General features: G+C 59.7%; 1 protein-coding gene across 1 annotated transcript; it reads left to right on the top strand.

Annotated features, from left to right (window-relative positions):
* Nucleotides 1-1609: 1609 nt before the first annotated feature.
* Nucleotides 1610-20017, top strand: ATP6V1B1 (ATPase H+ transporting V1 subunit B1). The gene is made up of 14 exons (XM_064151799.1): nt 1610-1770; nt 7827-7882; nt 10166-10264; nt 11742-11835; nt 14404-14481; nt 14786-14925; nt 15382-15483; nt 15661-15758; nt 16142-16265; nt 16823-16973; nt 18479-18561; nt 18734-18838; nt 19527-19656; nt 19750-20017. Exons 1-14 carry the CDS (start codon nt 1671-1673, stop codon nt 19914-19916), a joined length of 1527 nt encoding a protein of 508 aa, XP_064007869.1. The 5' UTR covers nt 1610-1670; the 3' UTR covers nt 19917-20017.
* The last annotated feature ends 432 nt before the right edge of the window (nt 20018-20449 follow it).

Raw genomic sequence — 20449 nt, 5'->3', positions numbered from 1 at the left:
ACTAAGGCATTTATATTCCTCTTCTTCATCCCTCTCTGCTCCCAGTGAGCTGAGGTGGGCAGAGAAGGGAGAATCCCAGCAGCAGCCTCCCATCCTGGGACTTGTTTGCCTGCGTTTTGCCCAAGTAAGGTTGAACCAGGTGATCCCTGAGGTCCCTTTAACCTGGGATTTGGGGATGCTGTGGTTCTTCTGCTTTGGTTTCCCCTCTTTCCCACGGGAGTGGCTGAACTGTAGGGATTTCTTGAGGTTATCAGACCCCAGCTCTTCCCACCCTGGTTCCACTGGGAGGAAACAAGTGCAATTTAATGATTGCCTCTTCACGAGGTGCAAATCTGGGGCATTTCAGAGGAAGCAAAGCCCAGTTCTATTTTTTAAGGGACGTCCCAGGTGTGTTCTCCCACCTCAGAGCATTCTTCTGGGTGTCCCTCATCCTCCTGCTGCTGCTCTGGGTGGGAATCAAGGCAGAGAAATGGCCCTTTCCACAAGTTTACCCTCAAATGCTGCTTTCACAAAGGTCCCAAATCCCCCCCAAAGCTGCTGCTTCTCCAAAGATTCTTCTCCCAAAGCAAACACCCCCAATGAAGGTGTCCCTGGTGGAGTTTGGAAGGTCCCCTGGGGCAGCTAGCAGGCCCCTGCCCATCCCACTCTCCTCACCTCCTGACTTGGAAAGAAAAGCAGTAATGGATGTAAAACTTCAACGAATAATGTGGTTTCTAATGGTTAATAAAAGTTCTGTCCTGCCTCCTGCCTCCTCCTCCACTGCCTTCAAGAGCTTGGCTGAGCACCCCTCAGCCCCAGCTCTGCCTGTACCAGTAACCTTTACTGGGTGGCTTTGCAGGGAGGTATTTTGAAGCCACTCACAGCTCTCTCCTGATCTCCAGGCATTGTCAGCACCCCACAGCCCCAACCATGCACGCTCAAGGATAACTCCACTACATCCCCCCCGCACCCAATTGACCCCCTCCCCCCCTTCCCCAGCCGCTGCACACAATGTCCTGTCACACCCTACACCCCTGCACCAGCCCCCCCGGCCTGCCCCTGGCCTGCCCTGCCTCTGCATTGGGTGGGGCAGGGTTGGGTGGGGGAGGTGCAGACCCCTCACCCTGCCTGTAACCCTCACCTGTGCCCCAGCCCTCCCCACAACGTATCCAAAATATCCCTGCACCCTCTCCCCCAACTCAGATTTACTCTGTCCTCCCATCTGCCCTAAATTTGTTTCTGCCCTAATCCTGTCCCATCCCTGTTCCTATTCCCATCCCCATCCCCATCATCATCCCTAGTGCTATCCCTATCCCCATTCCCATCCTCATCCCTATCCTCATCCCTATCCCTATTCTCATCCCTATTCCTATCCCTATCTCTTTCCCTATCCCTATCCCCATCCTCATCCCTATCCCTGTCCCCATCCCCATCGCTATCCCCATGGCCGTCCCTGTGCCCCCGTCCTTCCGTGGCGGTGCTGGGCTGCGGCTGTGCGGGTGCCGGTGCGGGGCCGGTCCTGCCGCCCCTCCCGCTGTTTACAGCCAACACGGAGCCGCGGGCGGGGCTGCCCCGACGGCCCGGGACCGGCTGCGGCCGGGCTGGGAAGGTACAAAGCCTGGAACACTGCCGGTCCCACCTCCGCACCCTGCCCGGCTGCAGCCCGGTTCCCTACCGATCCCCTCCCGGTCATGGCCGCCGCCAAGGTGCAGGCAGCGGGGGGAGCCCTGTCCGCCGCCCGGGAGCAAGCCCTGGCCGTGGTTCGGGACTACAGCAGCAACCCCAGGCTGAGTGAGTCGGGGGCACTGGGGCTGGCAGGGACAGAAAGGTGGCACTGAGACAAGCAGGGATAGAGGGGTGGCAAAGGGGCTGGCAGGGATAGAGGGGTGGCAAAGGGGCTGGCAGGGACAGGGGGGTGGCACTGAGACCAGCAGGGATAGAGAGGTGGCACTGAGGCTGGCATGGACAGAGGGGTGGTACTGAGACCAGCAGGGATAGAGGGGTGGTACTGGGGCTGGCATTTAGGCAGACGTGAGTGGCACTGAAGATGGCAGAAGTGGATGGGTGGCACTTCGGCAGGCAGGGACAAGTGGGTAGCAATGGGGCAGGCAGGGGTGACAAGGATGGGTAAGTGACATTGAGGACTCCTGGGGACTTGGGTGCTCTGTCTCTTAGGGACAACTGTGGCATTGGGGGTCCACCACCCTCCCCGCCCCCCCCCGAGTGCTGCAGGAGGTGGGGACAGTGTGCACCATGTCCCAAGGGGACAGGAAGAGGGACTTGGCCCCATCCCACTTGTGTGCTGGAACCTGTGAGGAGGGAGGATCACAGTCAAGGACGTTTGCTGTGACCTTTGTCGCCTCCTTCACTCTGAGCTGGGTGGCTCCAGGTTGGCACAGTCCCGGCTGCACCCTCCCAGCACTGGCTCTGCCCAGCTATCTGCCCGTGTGTGCTGTCAACAGAGAGCTGAGAGCGGTCACCCACGGGTGACCTCCTCAGTTCAAACCAGGAGGGAGCTGGGAGGGGCACTGGGTGACAAGGAGCCGAGGACTTGAGGAGTGTCCCAAGGACTGGTCCTGGCAACATAGAGCCCCAGTGTGGTGTCCCAGTTTGGTGTTCTGGCAGCTCGGGATGATGGCAGTGTGGGGTCTTTGCAACAGGGGGTCCCGGTGTGGCATCTGGGCAGCGTGGGGTCCTGGCATAGTGAGGGCCCAGCGTGGGGTTCCAGTGTGGTGTCCTGGCAGCATAGGTTCCCCGTGTGGAGTCCTAAAATGGGGGTGGCAGCAGCAGGGGGTGCCAGTGGTGTGAGGTCCCAGTGCTGGGTCCCAGAGAAGGAAGGGAGGAAGGAAGGAAGGAAGGAAGGAAGGAAGGAAGGAAGGAAGGAAGGAAGGAAGGAAGGAAGGAAGGAAGGAAGGGAGGGAGGGAGGGAGGGAGGGAGGGAGGGAGGGAGGGAGGGAGGGAGGGAGGGAGGGAGGGAGGGAGGGAGGGAGGGAGGGCAGGCTGCTGGCAGCCAGCCTGGTGACCCAACATCTGTACCCTGTGACCACAGGCTGGAAGGGGAAGCTTGGTGGAACACGCCTCAGCTGCTCCTTTGCTGTGCCCTGACCACCCCCCTTAGCTGTGATACAGTCTCCTGGGGCACTCTGTGCTGGCTCTGGGCACGGTGCCAGCACTGGGCTGTCCCCAAGCAGGAGACAGTGTCTTTGGGAGCTGTAAGCAGGAAAGTTTGGGATGTGGAGTTGTTGGCTGGGAACATGGGAAGCAGGAAAGGAGGAACCAGGGAGATCCCCCATCCCTGCTCACCCCGGCTCACCTCCAGTGCCTCTGTGGTGTGGGTCCATGCTTGCAGGGTGAGGTCTCCACCCTGTGTTCCAGCCAGCCAGGATGGGATCCTCTACCCCAGGGTCCAGCCTGCCAGGATAGGACCCTCTACCCCACCAAACTGAGATGCCCTGCCCCACAGCCCATGCTGCTGGGGTGGAACCCATGACAGGACACCCCCCCCCAGCTCTACATCTCCATTCTCCAGCCTCTCTCCTCTCCTCTTGGGGCCATCTCCTCTTAAAAGCGCAGCTGGGGCTGGGGTCCTCATCCCTCTTCCTCACCGCCCACCCCCCTGGGCCGTGTTTTGTCAGCTAGAAAATGCTGTGGCAGGCCCAGCCATTTATTTTCTCTTCTTCCCCCCCCCCCCCCCCCCCCCCCCTCCCTTTTTTGCCCCCCTTTTCCTATCTCTCTTTTTTTTTTTCTTTTCCTCTTCTTTTATTTTTTATTTTCTTTTTCTCTTTTTTATCCCCCCCCTCTTTTTTTTCTGGCCTGGGGTTGGCTTGGTGGGTTCACGCTCGGCTGGTCCTGCCATTCTTTGGCCTTTCCTCCCATGACGTGCAGGTGTGTATGGGAACCCTCGGCTGGCCGGGTCCTAATTAGTGGCATAGAGTGTGACCCCCCGCAGGGCTTTTCACCGTCTCTGCCGGGCTGGGACAGGCCGGTGGGTTTGACAGCGCGGCACAAAGTGACACATGGCACAATGGGCAGGTTGGCGGAGGGGGGAAGCGGTCACTTAGGGACCGTCGGAAAACTCCCAGCGCGGTCCTTGGGGCTGCCGCCTGCGGCCAGCTGCTGCAGGATGAGGCCATCAGGCTGCCGATGGGGCTGGGTGTGGTGTGACATAGCCAGAGGAGTGGTCACCAGTGTGGCTCCAGGCAGGGCTGAGCAGGGGTTTGAGGTCAAAGTCACCACCGTGGCTAGATTCCAAGCTGGGATCTGGTGCGAGACATGCCTCAGGCACTGGCATGATCCAACGTTTTGGTTAAAAACTGGGCTGCAATGGTGAATGGCATCCAGAGGGGTTATGGGATGTATCCAGCCTGGTCTGGAGCAGCCTGTGGTTGATGCTCAGCACATCTGGAACCCTATCCTCCATGGAGTGTCTGCTGTGGGGTGCCAGGTGTGAGGCGGTGTGGTGGGACTCCCAACCTGGTGGGATGCCAGAGACCCAGGCTGGTACCTCTAAGTGGTTCAGGACCAGCTCTGGACCTGCTGAGATATCTCTTCAGCTCTGCCCTTGCTCTGGGCTAGAAGGCAGAGGGTTTGGGGGATTTTAGGGTGATGTATCCATCCTCTTCCCTATCTGCTCTGGCTCAGTTCCTCTCCATCTCCATCCCATCCTTCATCCAATACATGGTGCAGAAGATGGGAGAAGGTGTGGGGGGATCCAATGGCTGCATGCAGATCCCAGGTCTGTAATTTGGGGTAGGGGATGTTCAAAGCCCCTTAGGTGTGAGCAGAGGTGACCATCACTTGCCAGCCACCCTATCCAAGAGGTGGAAGTGGCCAAGGTGGCCACCACCAGGGAGGTGACGGAAGCTGTTTGCAGGACCAGTGTGTCCCAAATCACCCTTGATGGTTTCTGTGAGAAGCAGATCCCTTCAGTGGGGGTTTTGCTGCCTCCATGCCATAACCATGGCTGGAGGAGGAGGCTCTGTCCATCCCCTCACCACAGCAAACGGCAGGTCCTGGGGCCACCGACCATTCCAGAGGTCAGGAGCAAACCCCTTGGAGCACTTTGGAGCAGAGCCCTAAAGGGTGTGTTCGATGGGCTGGGGGAGCCGGGGGGTGATGCCGGGGCAGGGGCGGGGGGCTGGGGAGGGCAGGCGGGGTGAGTGGGAGCAATTAGCAGCGGGTGTAGCTGGGTCGGGTCCCCTTTGTCACCAGGGGCCCTTTCCCCCGCCTCGGGCCGCCGCGATGGTCAGCAGTGCGTGAGCGGCGGAGCTAACGGAGATTGCATCTGACAGCAGCTGTGAATTTGGGGCTGGGGGTGTGGAAGGGCCAGGTTGAAAGACTTTGCTTTGCGCTTGGCCCCTCTCCCCCTGCCCCCTCCCTATTCCCTGGCCGTATCTCGCCCCCGTCCTCATCCCCATCCCCCTGGTACGTACCCACCGCAGCCCACCCACCCTGCCACTCCTCCCCCCAGCTTGTTCATTACAGCTCAAGGTCTTAATTATTGGAATTAGTGCTTTCCGGTAGCGGGGGCTCCCCTGCCCCTGCCCCCTCCCCGTCCTCCTCCTCTTCTTCCTTTCTCCTCCTCTTCCTTTCTCCTTCTCTTCCTTCTCCTCCTCCTCCTCCTCCTTCATCCTCCTTCATCCTTCTCCTTCATCTTCATCCTCTCCTCCTCCATCTTCATCCTCTCCTCCTCCATCTTCATCCTCTCCTCCTCTGTCTTCATCCTCTCCTCCTCCTTTATTCTTCTCCTACTTTATTCTTCTTCTTCTCTCCTCCTCTTTCCTCTTTCTATCTCCTCCTCTGACCTCCCCTTACCCCTCTGGCGGGCTGTCACTTGATGTTACTATGATGATTGCCTCCTCTATCACGACAGAGCCCTTTGCACCACAGAGATAGACATGAAGTGAGGACAGGGGAGCTTGAGCGAGGCTTGGACCAGAAGATCTCGAGTTCCCTGCCCACCTCCACTGTGCAGTGACTCAGAGTAAGCCCTGAGCATTGTCAAGGCTTCCAGCCCTCACATCATTGCTGTGGCCTCCTCTGGCCCCACTCCAACAGGTCCCTGTCTGTGCTGGGGACCCCAGAGCTGTACCTGGTGGGGCCTCAGCAGAGTGGAGCAGAGGGGCAGAACCTGGTGCCCGTGCTGCTGGGGATCAACCCAGGACAAGTTGGGTCTGGGCTTTGAGTGCTCAGTGCCAGCTCCGGTCCAGCTTTGTACCCCCCAGCACCCCCAAGTCCTCCTCCACAGGGTTTGTCTGCAGGGACAAACAGGACCTGCCTTCAGAATGAAGTTGCCATCAGTGGTCCTGTTGGGCTACGAAGCACCCATGTGGGGCCAGCTCCTGCAGCCAGTGCTGGCACCATGAGGATGCTGTGGTGTGGGGAGCTGCATCCTGCTGCCCTGGACCACCCATCCCTCACCAGCTGGCCCAGCCTCTCCAATCCGATTAGGATCATGAGGGAATTGGAGAGCTCGATGTGAGAAGAGAGGGCAGGGGGATGAAAGGGGTCAGGAGTGGCTGTGGCAGCCGTTCCGGCGTTTGACACATCGGGAAAAGGAGCAGCTTAGAGCCAGATCAATTCCCTGGCACCTGCACTTGCCTGGGGAGCTGCTCTGGATCCTTGCTGGGCTCCTACAATCCTCCAGGACCTTCCTCCTCTTGCTGAGCCCTGACAATCCTCCAGGACCCTCCTCCTCTTGCTGGGCTCCTGCATGCATTCATCCCCATTTGACAACATGGTGCTTGACATCCAGGTGCCTCCCTGTGGTCTTCACAGTCACTTTGGTGAAACCACATCCCCAGCACCCTCGTTTCTTCACCCAAATGCTGGGCCTGCACAAGTCCCCAGAACCTTGAAGTCTCATCCTGAGACACAAGTTCCTCATGGCAGATGGACAGAACCAGGCTGGATGCTCAGATCTTGGCAGTAGTGGCCCCAAAAGCTCATCCTCCTGCTCAGCAGCATCAGGTTGGGTTGTCCACTCCTGGCACCCTGAGTTCTTATCCTGAACCATGAGGTTTCAATGTCAGCTGGGCAAAACCAGGCTGGGTGCTCAGACCTTGATGGTAGTGGCCCTAAAAATCTCATCCTCCTGCTCAGCAGCAGCAAGTTGGGGTTGCTGATTGTCATTGCATCTCCATCCTCGTTGCAAAGTCCCCTTGGCAGCTGGGCAGGATATGGCTGGGTGCTCAGACCTCACGTTGGTGGTGTTGGCCCCATGGGCTCATCCTTCTGCTCTGTAGCATCCACTCCAGGGGACTGTCCATACTTGAGCCTCCTGTGGGGACAAGAGGTGGCCTTTTGGGTTGCTGTGGTGCTGAAGGCTAAGGAAGACCTTCTGGGAACTGGCAGGGTGGTGCCCAGCACCTAGGCTGTTGTCTCTGCCTATGACTTCTGAAGGGTCTGTCTGTACCCAGGACAGCTGTGTCACCAGGATGGTGTCACCCAAGGCTTAGTTCTCCTGGTGCTGCCTGGCAGAGTTGAGTCAGGGAAGCTGGGAATGGGGGTACATGGCTCATCCTGAGTCTCAAAACTGCTAGTTGTGGTGGCATTACCAGTTGTGGTGGCATCTTTGATTATGGTGACATCCTTGGTGTGGTGGAGTCCTTGGCTGTAATGTCATTCTCTAGCTGTGGTGGCATCCCTGGCTGTGGTGGCATCCCTGGCTGTGGTGGCATCTTGCCAGTCACTCAGTCTGTAGCTGGGATGGGGACTGGAGCAATGGAATGGGTGGCACTGGGGTGGGATGGATCCTGCCCTGGCCCCTGTGGCTTGGAGATGACGATTGTAAGAGTGGGGTGGGAGCATCCCCAGCTCGGGGGCTGATGGCATGTCCTTGTCCCCAGCCTACAGGACTGTATGCGGTGTCAACGGCCCCCTCGTGGTGCTGGACAACGTCAAGGTAGGAGCCTGGTGTGGGTGACAAGAGAACACCTCAGTGGTGTCGTTTCGGCTTGCGTGGCGACCGTCGTGCTGGCCCTGCCCTGGGCGGGTGCCATGGGGGTGCGAGCCTCTTGTCCCCTCTCCCCTCTCTGCTGTTCCCGTGTCCCCTCTCTCCTGTTCCCTGGGCTGCTCCCTGCCTCCTCTGTTCCTCTATCCCAGTCCCCTGTGCTGTCCTCCCCTCTCCGGGTTCCCTCAGTCAGCTCCGAGCTCCCTCCTCTGGACGCGGCCAGCAGCTGAGCCCATGCCTCCTGTCCCCTTGCCCCAGCAGTATCTCCTGTTCGAGCTGCAGCTCGCAGTCCCTATCCCTTGTACCTCAGCCCAAGCTCTGTCTTCCACCTCCTGCCCCCTGCCCCTCTGCCAGATCTCCAGCTCCTGCCCCCTGCCCCTCTGCCAGATCTCCAGCTCCTGTCCCCTGCCCCTCTGCCAGAACTCCACCTCCTGTCCCCTGCCCCTCTGCCAGATCTCCACCTCCTGCCCCCTGCCCCTCTGCCAGAACTCCACCTCCTGCCCCCTGCCCCTCTGCCAGTTCTCCACCTCCTGCCCCCTGCCCCTCTGCCAGTTCTCCAGCTCCTGTCCCCTGCCCCTCTGCCAGATCTCCAGCTCCTGTCCCCTGCCCCTCTGCCAGTTCTCCAGCTCCTGCCCTCTGCCCCTCTGCCAGAACTCCAGCTCCTGTCCCCTGCCCCTCTGCCAGTTCTCCACCTCCTGTCCCCTGCCCCTCTGCCAGAACTCCACCTCCTGTCCCCTGCCCCTCTGCCAGATCTCCACCTCCTGCCCCCTGCCCCTCTGCCAGAACTCCACCTCCTGTCCCCTGCCCCTCTGCCAGATCTCCACCTCCTGCCCCCTGCCCCTCTGCCAGAACTCCACCTCCTGCCCCCTGCCCCTCTGCCAGAACTCCAGCTCCTGCCCCCTGCCCCTCTGCCAGATCTCCAGCTCCTGTCCCCTGCCCCTCTGCCAGATCTCCAGCTCCTGTCCCCTGCCCCTCTGCCAGAACTCCAGCTCCTGCCCCCTGCCCCTCTGCCAGTTCTCCAGCTCCTGTCCCCTGTGCCCCTGACCGAGCTCCAGTTCCTGTCCTCTGTCCTCTCTCCCCTGTGTCCCAACCCTACCTCCAGCTCTTGTCCCCTTGTTCAGCTCCATCCAGGAGCCTGGTTTGAGCAAGACCATGCCACCAATCCCAGCTCAGCCTGTTCCCCCAGGTCTGGGTGGCACTTTGGTGGCACCCAACCTGTCCCTCCTCCTGGAGCAGAGGCTAGGTTCACTTGGGTGGGCTCTGGGCATCTCAGCATCCCAGTGTGACCTGCCAAGGGGCTTTGTTGGCCGCTGCCTGGTTTCTATGGCCCCTTTCACACCCAGCCCGGCAGGATGGGAATTAATCAGCTCAATTAAGGAGCCCGACCACGGTCGGTGTCCCCTTCCCTTCGATGTCCTTTATGCAAAGGTCTTTACATAGAATGAAAGTCCAAAGTTCACAGCACTGGTGGCTAGGGGCGAGAAGGAGGTGGAGGAGAGGGAGGAAGAGAGCACAGAGTGTGCTGAGCAGCCTGAGCTGCTCTGTCTTGGTGGGGGGACTGATGAAGAGGGGGATCTCTGATGAGTCTCCACGGAATACCACCAGCTCCAGGCTGTTCCTGCTGGGGTTGCAGATCATAGAATCACAGAATGGTTTAGGTTGGAAGGGGCCTCAAAGCTCATCCAGTTCCAACCCCCTGCCATAGACAGGGACACCTCCCACTAGAGGTGTCCCTGCCTGGCCTCGAACACCTCCCTGGGCAACCTGTGCCAGTGTCTCACCAGCCTCACTGGAAAGAACTTCTTCCTAAATCTTCCCAGGGGCTCTGGGCTGGTGGTTTTGCCTGCCTGGCATGGTGAGTGCTGCCTGTTGGCACCAACTGCTGAATGTGTGTGTTGTGTCCCCCTGTGTTTTTTGGTGGCATCAGAATGACAGAATCACAGCATGGAAAGGGTTGAAAGGGACCTCTGGGGATCAGAGGGGCTAAAGCAGGGCATCCACAGCAGCTTGCCCAGGGCCACAATGTCCAAGGGGGTTTGGAACCTCTGCAAAGAAGGAGAATCCACAACCTCTCTGAGCAGCTTCCAGGGCTCCAGAGCCCTCACACCAAAGAAGTTTCTCCTCAGGGACCACAAACCTCTTGACCACAGAAGGACAAATGGGCAGAAGGGGTGGGCAGGGGCTGCAAGGGGTGGTTTGGGGTGGTGGGAGCTCACTCTGTCCCTGTCCCTCCAGTTTGCCCAGTATGCTGAGATCGTGAACTTCACGCTGCCCAACGGCACCAGCCGCAGTGGGCAGGTCCTGGAGGTGATGGGCTCCAAAGCCATCGTTCAGGTGAGCCCAGCGCTGTGGGCGTGTGGTGGGAGGTGGAATACGTGGCCTGGGGCTCTGTCTTGGGACTCTGTTCCTAGGCTCTGTCCCAGGGCTCTGTCCCCCTCCAGCGGTGGTAAGTGCAGATGCCAGGACCCTATCAGGCTCCCGTCCCCACTCCCGTCTCGGCTCCCGCAGGCTGCAGGAGCAATGTCCAGGGACAGGCAGGACACAGGGAGATGGTGCAACTCTTCATCGATCCACAGCCTTGTGTCTGGAGCCCAGGGAGCTGTGCCAGGGCTGGTGGTGTGGCACTGGTGCATGTGTGTGTTGGGGGGTGTGTGCGTGCAGCTGGTACCTGCTCAGGGCAGGAACATCTGGGTCACAAAGTCAAGGTGACAACATCTGCACAGCTTCAGCAAGATGCAGGAGCCAGATATGGGTAGGACCTGATCCTGGGGCTCCATCCTGCTGGCTCCATCCTCCCCTTGCTTCAGCTGCCCACCCATGTCTCCTGCCATGCCCCCGCCATGGAGAGCTATCCCCTCTGGGTGGTGCCACAGCCTCCTCAAGACCCCTATCCTTCATTCCCACATTCCACTCAGGAACAAACAGGGACCTCTTGCCATTACCCCATGACCACCAGCCCTTCGTGGGGCTGGCACTGGGGCAGGCAGCAGGTTCTAGGGGGTGCTCACAGCAAGCAGCTTACCCCTCAAAACCAGGACCAGCCATGCAGTGAGGTTTCAGGGCTGTTTGGGGCTGTCCTGCCTGATTACCTAGGGGTCCCCCCAACTTGAGTACCCCTCTAATCAGCTAGCCCAGGGCTTGGGTTGGCCACATAGCTGGGCTGGGGCTGGCGAGCAGCCAAATCTTGCTCCTCTAATGCTGCCTGGACCTCTGCAGAGCCCTTTTAATCCTATTAGGGAGTCAGCCTTGGGAGGGGAAAAAAGGGGGGAAATAAAAGGAAAAAAATGGGGGGAAAGAGGAGGAGGGAAGGGAAAATTTGGGGGGAGAGAGCAAAAAACAGCCTTTTGCAGGATTTAGTTTGGGAGGGGTGGGAGTGTGTGTGGGGGCAAGCTGTGGCCATCACCTGCCCTTGTGCCTGCTGGCATCTCCCAGCTTTCCCAAGTTTCTGACCCTTCTCCCAGGGGCCACCCGGCTCTAATTAAAGCAGCGAGCTGGAGGTTAATTAATACAAATGGTGTCAAATATTATAGGGATCAAAATGCCTTTGGTTGTCCTGCCCCAGGCCCTTCTGCCCAGCTCTCTGCATGAACCACAGCCTGCTCCCCCCATTCCCCTACTCCCTCCCCACCTCTGCCCTTCCAAAACCCCCTAGAAGGGAGTTTTCTTAACCCCGGGGTCTCCCCCCCTCCTTTTTTATCACCTCTCCCCATCAACATCACCTCCCACCCCCCGCCCCTCCCAGCCCTTCTTCTCACCCCTTAATCCCAGCTAATTGCCACCCACCCGCCTCTTGCCCCCGGGGTCTCTGCAGGTGTTTGAGGGAACATCTGGCATCGATGCCAAGAAGACCTCCTGTGAGTTTACTGGGGACATCCTGCGCACCCCAGTCTCTGAGGACATGCTGGGTAAGGCCAGCTCAGAGCATGGGAGATGGCATAACTCAGTGCCACGCAGCCAGGGGCAGGGGAGGGGGCCCTGGCGGGTTGGGGGTGTTGGGGTTTGGATCTTTGGAGCTGAGGACATCCCTGGGGACATTCTCTGGTCCTGGGAGAGTCACATCCAGAGCAGAGAGATGGTGATGGCCATCCTTGCACAGGGTTAAAATGTGCCCCTGGCACCACTCTGCCCAGTTAATAGCCATGGTAGTCTTATGTTGATGGGTGGGATAGATGATCTTAGGGGGCTTTTCCAACTGAAGCTTGGGGTGGACTGGGAGGAGGTCTTCTGGATAAAGATAAGCAGCCCAGGCCATGGTTATGCCATTACCTCGACCTTAGGAGACTTGGGGGCTGCTCAGCATCTTCCCCATCCATGCTGAGCCCTAAGATGTGAGCACAAACGGGGCACAAGAGCAGCCCATGAGGACACCCACCTGAGCAGAGCCGTGTGCTGTGTGTGGCAGACCCCCACAGCCCTGAGCAGCTTCCCTTGGTGATGTTCAGGCTCAACCCTGCACCCTCGCTCCCCACCCCCAGCCACGTTAGAGGTTCCTGGGGATCCAGAGCCTCCCCCAGGGGGCTCGGGATGGGGGGGTGGTGGTGGTCACAGGTCACTCGGGGTCTCGGTGCAGGGACCTGGGCTGCCGCACGGCATCGCTCCCCCGCTCGAGTGTCTCCTGCAATCTGCTTCCCGCGGGTGCCGGCAGCGTGGAGCGCGGGCAGAGCTCTGCCTGCAAAGGGCAGCGGTAAAGGGCAGGGCGGCAGGCAGCGGGCAGGTGTCGAGGCTGCTTCGGCAGCGAACGGTGACGGCCGGCGAGCGGCGGCGGCTCACTGCTCCCGCCCCTGCCGCTCCTCTCCTGGGCTCCGCTGGGGCTGCTCACCCCAAGAGGGACGCTGAGATGCTGGAGCGTGTCCAGAGAAGGGCAACACAGCTGGTGAGGGGTCCAGAGCACAGGTGAGAAGCTGAAGGTGTTGAGTCTGGAGAGAAGGCTGAGAGGACACCTTCTGGCTCTCTACAGCTCCCTGAAAGGAGGTGGGAGCTAGCTGGGGTTTGGTCTCTTCTCCCAAAGAACAAGTGCTAGGATAAGAGGAAATGGCCTCAGGTTGTGCCAGGGGAGGTTTAGGTTGGACATGAGGAAAGATTTCTTCCCCTTGAGGGCTGCCAAGGCCTGGCCCAGGCTGCCCAGGGTAGAGTCCCCATCCCTGGAGGGGTTTCAAAGCTGTGTAGCTGTGGTGCCAAGGGCCATGGTTCAGTGGTGCCCTGGCAGTGCTGGGGTAGGGGTTGGACTCTCAAAGGTCTTTTTCCAACCTAAACCTGATCTAGCCAAAGGTGTTCCCTGCTGGCTGCAGGAGGGCTGGAATAGATGAGCTTTAAAGGTCCCTTCCAACCCAAACCTTTCTGTGATTCTATAGAGCTACAGGCTGGACTTGGTGATCCATCCAGCCTGGATGTTTCTGTGATTCTGTGGCTCTAAATGGTTCTGTGATTCCCTGATTCTGTGATTCCCTCCCAGGCAGTGTCCCCTTGCCCTCATGCATAGTCTGGCTGTGGCACCCCCTGCCTCCAGAGGGTACAGGAGCTGGGCAGGGGGATGAAAATTCCATTCCAGGCTGCCCCCCAAGCCCATCTTGGTGGGGTTTGGCTCTTCCTTCCACCCTGAACCAGGCTGGGGTTGCCCAGGCTCTGGCTGCGTGGTCCCTTCCCTCCCCTGTGCCACTGTGGGTGCCGCGGTGCCGGGCGAAGCAGTGAGCCGTGGGTGCCTGGCGAGCTCCAAGGTTGCTGACCTTTCATGGTCTGTGCTCATCAGCCCTAGCCCTGCCGTCACCTTGATCTGCTCTGACAAGGCCAACGTGTTCCCGGCCCCAGCGGGGACCAGGAGGAAGTCCCACAGGGGTGGCAGCGGTAGGCGGCAGTGCCGGGGGGGCACAGCCGGGTGGCACAGCAGCTTCACCCCCATCGATCCCAGGCTTGCAGGTGATCGATGAGGCTGAGCACGAGTGGTGATGCTCTAACAGCCTTGTCCTACCCCCCACCCGGGTGGTAGAGGAGGGGTTCTTGATGTCAGCTCACCTGCACAGGAGCCAAGGAAGCCAAGGGGGAGGTGGGGGAGGGTGGCACGGGTAGATTTTTGAAGACCTGGCTCCATATGCTGGCATTCTGCTGCCCCAGGGCTCTGGTGTCACCCAGCTCTTGGGTGCCAGACTTGCTGTCCACCCTATGCAGTGACCTGTCAGCACCTTTGTCCCTGGAATGTGGGGCATCCAGTGCTGGTACCCATGTCCCCTCTGGGGCACCCTAGGCAGCTGTCTCTCAGCTGCTGCAGAGAGCGATGGGGACCAAGCATCAGCTGCTGCACCTTGAGCCACCTGAGATCAGGTCCTCAGTGGAGAAAGGAGGAGAGGGGAGGAGGAGAGGAGAGAAGAGGAGAGGAAAGGAGAGGAGAAGAAGGAAAGGGGAGAGGGGAGAAGGAGGAGAGGGGAGAAGGAGGGGAGAATGCCCAGCTGGTGTGCTCAGCAGAGGACCTCTCCTTGCAGGTCGGGTGTTCAACGGCTCTGCCAAACCCATCGACAGCGGCCCCCCGGTGATGGCAGAGGACTTCCTGGACATTAACGGTGACATCTCTGGGCACAGCATGGCTTTGCCAGCTCCTTTTACCAGTCACGAGTGGTGTTGGAGGCCGTCAGGGACAGCCTAGGGCCATCCATCTGCATTGGGGTGCCCTGGGAGGAGGCATGAGTGAAGGGGTGGTGCCTGGTGGGCGCATCCCACCCCAGGGCTGCTGTTGGGTGTCTGCAACCAGGAATGTTGCTGGTCTAAGATCTTACTTCGATCCAGAAGCTCCTGCCTCATTTTGGGGGGTGGTTTCTCTGTTCTGAGTTGCCCCATGTCTGATTTCTTTCCCTTTTCGTGCCCCAGGCCAGCCCATCAACCCCCACAGCCGCATCTACCCTGAGGAGATGATCCAGACAGGGATCTCCCCCATTGATGTGATGAACAGCATTGCCCGGGGCCAGAAGATCCCCATCTTCTCTGCTGCTGGTCTCCCCCACAATGAGGTGGGTCTCTCTGGGGTTCTGAGCCCCTGGCATAGCCCTGGCAGCAGCAGGAGGAGGATGGAGGAGAGATTTGGGAGGGCTGGAGCCCATCTCCTGCGTCCTTTCTCCTCTCCCTACTGTGCTTTGTCTCCCTGGCTCACTGTCATGGGTCAGAGCCACCTTTTGGGGTGGCTGTTGTGTTCCCCAACACTCCACAGCCACCCAGGAGACCATTTGCCTTCTTAGGCATGAGGGCACATTGCTGGCCCACGGTGAGTGTCCACCAGCACTGCTGGGTGCTTCTCCACTGAGCTGCTCTCCAGCAGGCAAACTCCTCGCCTGTCCTGCTGCACGCTCCTTGTCTGTCCTGTCTCCACCTCGTTTTCCTGGCTGCCACAGGGGCCCTATCCTGGTCCCAGGGTGGCTGTGGTCCCTCTCACAGGAGCATGCTGCCCACCTGTCCCTGTCCCACTGCAGATTGCTGCCCAGATCTGCCGGCAGGCTGGGCTGGTCAAGAAGTCCAAGGATGTGGTGGACTACCACGAGGACAACTTCGCCATCGTCTTCGCTGCCATGGGGGTAAGGCAGGACCATGGGGGACAGCACAGAGCAGGGGCAAAGCCTCTGATGAGAGGGGCTCAGGGGATGTGCAGACAACCTTCCTGTCGGCTCCCTGCCCTGCCCCCCGTGCCTCTGGTGCCTCGGTTGCCCTGTGCCTGGGGCGCGGGTGCTGACGGTGGGCGCTGCCCCGCGCAGGTGAACATGGAGACCGCTCGCTTCTTCAAGGCAGACTTCGAGGAGAACGGCTCCATGGACAACGTCTGCCTCTTCCTCAACCTGGCCAACGACCCCACGTGAGCCAGCCCCGAGCCTGCCGCCACCGCCCCTCTCTGCCTTCTCCCTCTCCTTTCTCCTCCTCTTCCTCCTCCTTTCCTCTCCCTGTTTTCCTACTCTGTCCTCTCCTTTCTCCTCTCTCCTCCTTCTCTCTCCTCCTTTCTCCTCTCCCCTCCTGGCCCTTCTTCCTTCTCCTCCTCTCTCCACTGAAGACCTGACATGTCTCAGGTGGCTCAGGGTGCAGCAGCTGGTGCTGGGTCCCCATCCCTCCCTGCAGCAACTGAGAGCCAAAGCCCTGGGTGGGCAGTGGGTGCCTCTGTCCTCCACCCTGAGATCTGGGGTGGGCAGGGAGGCTGTGTGGTGGAACTGGGCTCTGAGGGCGCCCACCTTGTCGCCCTGGCAGGATTGAGCGGATCATAACGCCCCGCCTGGCCCTGACCACGGCTGAGTTCCTGGCATACCAGTGCGAGAAGCACGTCCTGGTGATCCTCACTGACATGAGCTCCTACGCCGAGGCCCTGCGGGAGGTCAGCCCCTGCCCACAGGGCTCTGCCCTGTGCTCCTGCTTACTCACAGGGTGGCACAGCATGAGGTTGGGGTGTCCTGGATGCCCAGTGTGCTTGGGAAGCTCACAGTGCCCAGGGTGCCTCGGACAGTTGGGGTGCCTGGGGTGCTCTCAGGATGCCAGGGTGCTTGGGGTTCCCAAGGCGCTTGAGGTGCTTTAGTAGCTCAGGGTGGTTCAGATGCCCAGGATGTCTGGGGTGTCCTGGGTGCTTGGGATGCTTATGGCACCCAGAGTGCCCAGGGTGCTCGGGGTACTTAGGGTGCCCCCAGGATGTCCAGGGTGCTTATGGTGCCAGAGTACCCAGGATACATGTGTGCTCAGGGTGCTTGGGGTACCCAGGGTGTTTGGGATGCCTAGAGTGGGGTGCTTGGGGTGCTTGGGGTACTTGGGTTGCCCCCAGGGTGTCCCCAGGATGCCCAGGTTGCCTGAGCTGACTCAAGTGTCCGATGTGCCTGTGGATGCTCGGGGAGTGCTTGACACCCCCCCTCCGCCAGCACTGATGCCACCGCGGTCCCGCAGGTGTCAGCAGCCAGGGAGGAGGTGCCCGGGCGCCGCGGCTTCCCCGGCTACATGTACACAGACCTGGCCACCATCTACGAGCGAGCAGGGCGTGTGGAGGGCAGGAACGGCTCCATCACCCAGATCCCCATCCTCACCATGCCCAACGATGGTCAGCGCTGATGGGGCAGGGGGCGGGGTTGGGGGGGTGTCCCTGCAGGGCGTATGGCGCCACCGCTCTGCCCGCAGCGGGAACCACAGGGCTGGGAATCGCAGTGCCAGGGGCTGGGAGAGACCTCCAAAGCTGATCCAGCCCGACCCCCCTGCCAGAGCAGGATCTCCTAGAGCAGGTCACACAGGAACACAGACAGGCAGGTTTTGAATATCTGCAGAGAAGGAGACTCCACAGCTCCCCTGGGCAGCCTCTTCCAGGGTTCTGGCACCCTCACAGGGAAAAAATTCCTCCTCCTGTTTAAATGAAACTTCCTATGCCTCAGCTTCCACCCAGTGCCCCTTGGCATGTCACTGGGCATCACCCAGCAGAGCCTGGGTCCAGCCTCTTGCCACTCACCCTGCACATCTTTAGAACCATTGATGAGGTCACCTCTCAGTCTCCTCCAAGCAGCACAGCCCCAGGTCCCTCAGGCTCTCCTCCTAACAGAGATGTTCCATTCCTTCCCTTCAGCATCTTTGTGGCTCTGTGCTGGACTCTCTCAAGCAGTTCTATGTCCCTCTTCAACTGGAGGGCCCAGAACTGGACACAGTACTCAGATATGGCCTCCCCAGGGCAGAGTAGAGAGGCAGGAGAACCTCTCTCGACCTACTAACCACCCAAGAATGGCATTGCCCCTCCTGGCCACCAGAACACATTGCTGGCTCATGGTCACCCTCCCATCCACTAGGACCCCCAAATGCTTTTCCCCTTCACTGCCTTCCAACAGGTCAGTCCCCAGCCTACACTGATCCCTGGGGCTGTTCTTTCCCAGGTGCCAGACTCTACACTTGCCCTTGTTGAATTTCATTCAGTTTCTCCCTGCCCAGCCCTCCAACCTGTCCCAGTCTGGCTGAATGGCAGCACAGCCTACTAGTGTGGCAGCCACTCCACCCAGTTTGGTGCCACCAGCAAACTTGCTGCCAGGTCATTCATGAATACATTGAACAGAACTGGTCCCAGTACTGACCCCTGTGGGACCTCACTAATCACAGGCCTCCAATTGGACTCCATCCCTTCGACCACAGCTCTCTGACTTCTTTCCTTCAACCAGTTCCCATCCACCTCACTTTCTGATCACCCAGACCACACTGCCTCAGTTTAGCCAGGAGGATGCTGTGGGCAACGGTGCCAGATGCCAGATTGCTTTGATTTAAGAAGCTGTGGGACCTCGCTGGGGTAGTGAAGCTTCCTAGAGTGCTTTAGGGTTTCTTTTTCTCCCCAACTCATTCCTCTGCCACCCCACCCCGAAGTCATGGCTTCAGCCAAAGGATGTGGTTGAAGGAGACTGAGATTTGGGGGCTCTGGGGTGGGATGCATACAGGTGTGGGGCTGGGGGTGACTCATGGGGGGCAGTTCCCTGCCTGGTGATGGGAGAAACTGGTTCCTGCCTTCAGTATCCTTGGGGCTGTGCTGCTTTGGTCACGCTTTTGGGGCTCACAGCACCCTACTTTATGCCACCCCAGACATCACCCATCCCATCCCTGACCTGACTGGCTTCATCACCGAGGGGCAGATCTACGTCGACCGCCAGCTCCACAACAGGCAGGTTCGTTCCTCTGCCCCTCCCTCCCTGCCTTCCTGGGCTGGAGCTGGCACTGCTGTTCCCACCGGCACCACAGCACCAGGATGAGGGGGGCTGAGGGCAGCAGGGTGCCCAAAGTGAGGGGTGCTGGGGGCAGGAGGGTTCCCAAAGTTGAGGGGTCACTCTCACCTTGCAGATCTATCCCCCCATCAATGTGCTGCCCTCCCTCTCCCGTCTGATGAAGTCAGCCATCGGGGAGGGCATGACCAGGAAGGACCATGGGGATGTCTCCAACCAGCTGGTAAGGGCTGGGTGGGAGGAGGATGATGATGTTGTGGTGGTGGTGGCTCTGGGGGGAGGGTGGCATCATTTGTCCCAGCAAAGCTCTTCTACCCTTGCCTGGGGCTGAGAGAATAGGATCATGGAATGGGTTTGTTTGGAAAAGACCTTTGAGATCATAGAATGGTTTAGGTTGGAAGGGAGCTCAAAGCTCATCCAGTTCCACACCTCACCATAGGCAGGGACATCTCCCACCAGAACAGGTCACTCAAGGCCTCATCCAACCTGGCCTTGAACACCTTCCTGGGCAGCCTGTGCCAGTGTCTCACCACCCTCACTGGAAAGAACTTCCCCCTAACATCCAGTTTCAATCTCCCCTCTGCCAGTTTAAACCCATTCCTCCTCGTCCTGTCATTGCAAGACCTTGTCAGCAGTCCCTCCTCAGCCCTCCTGTAGCCCCCTTCAGGCTGCTCCAAGGTCTCCTCGAAGCCTTCTCCTCTCCAGGCTGCAGAGCCCCAGCTCTGACAGCCTGTCCTCACAGCAGAGATGCCCTCAAGTCCCACCCTTACCCCAGCAGTGCCAGGGCACCGCCAAACCGTGCCACTCAGTGCCACTCCTCCACGGCTTTTAGAGCCCTCCAGGGGTGGGGGGCTCGGCTGAGTGCTGCCACCCAGCCAGCCCTCCATGGTACCACGCTTGGCACCCCGCAGTATGCCTGCTATGCCATCGGGAAGGACGTGCAGGCCATGAAGGCAGTGGTGGGGGAGGAGGCACTCTCGGCGGACGACCTGCTCTACCTGGAGTTCCTGCACAAGTTCGAGAAGCAGTTCATCAGCCAGGGTGAGGAAGGGGGCAGACCCCAGCACTGCAGCTGGGAAGGGGGTCCCTGGACTGGGCTGGACCCCCCCCAACATCCCTCCTCTCTCCTGCCAGGCCCCTACGAGAACCGAACCATCTTCGAGTCGCTGGATATCGGCTGGCAGCTGCTGCGCACCTTCCCCAAACAGATGCTGAAGCGCATCCCCGAGGGCATCCTGGCCGAGTTCTACCCTCGGGACGCCAAGGGGCAGGGCCAGGAACCAGCCAGCACAGCCCTCTGACGCCCCCCAGCTCATGTTAGGTGCTGGGAGGGTGAAGAAGGCTGCCAGCTGCCATCCTCAGCCTGGTGAGGAGCCTCAATAAAACCACTGTGGTCACCAAAGCTCCTCCGTGCTTCTGTGCACCACGGCTATGCCCTTCCCACACCTGGTCCCAGCCTCCTGCTTGTGCCCTGCCCGGCCCAGGCTGCCCGACGTGGGCAGAGCTGCCTATGGAACAGGAAGATGCCCAAGCTCCTGCCCGGCTGCTTTCTTCTCCAACCACAGCATGTGGAGGGGTGGGGGGTGGTCTAAAGACCATGGCAGGGGCAGGAGGGGTCTGTGTTGCTACATGAGGAAGGACCTGAGCATCTCCCTGGGTCTAAGCCCCTCACTTCCAAGAGGGACATTAAGGTGCTGGAGCTTGTCCAGGGAAGGATAGGGAAGCTGGGGAAGGGTCCAGAGCTCAGATTTTGTGGGGAGCAGCTGAGAGACCTGGAGGTGTTCAGCCTGGAGAAAAAGAGGGAGTGAAAGGGGAGAGCCTCTGGCTCTCTACA

Source organism: Pogoniulus pusillus, chromosome 11, assembly GCF_015220805.1.
Source record: "Pogoniulus pusillus isolate bPogPus1 chromosome 11, bPogPus1.pri, whole genome shotgun sequence".
Lineage (NCBI taxonomy): Eukaryota > Metazoa > Chordata > Aves > Piciformes > Lybiidae > Pogoniulus > Pogoniulus pusillus.
Note: the sequence above shows the minus strand (reverse complement) of the source record. Positions and strands in the feature narration are given on the sequence as shown.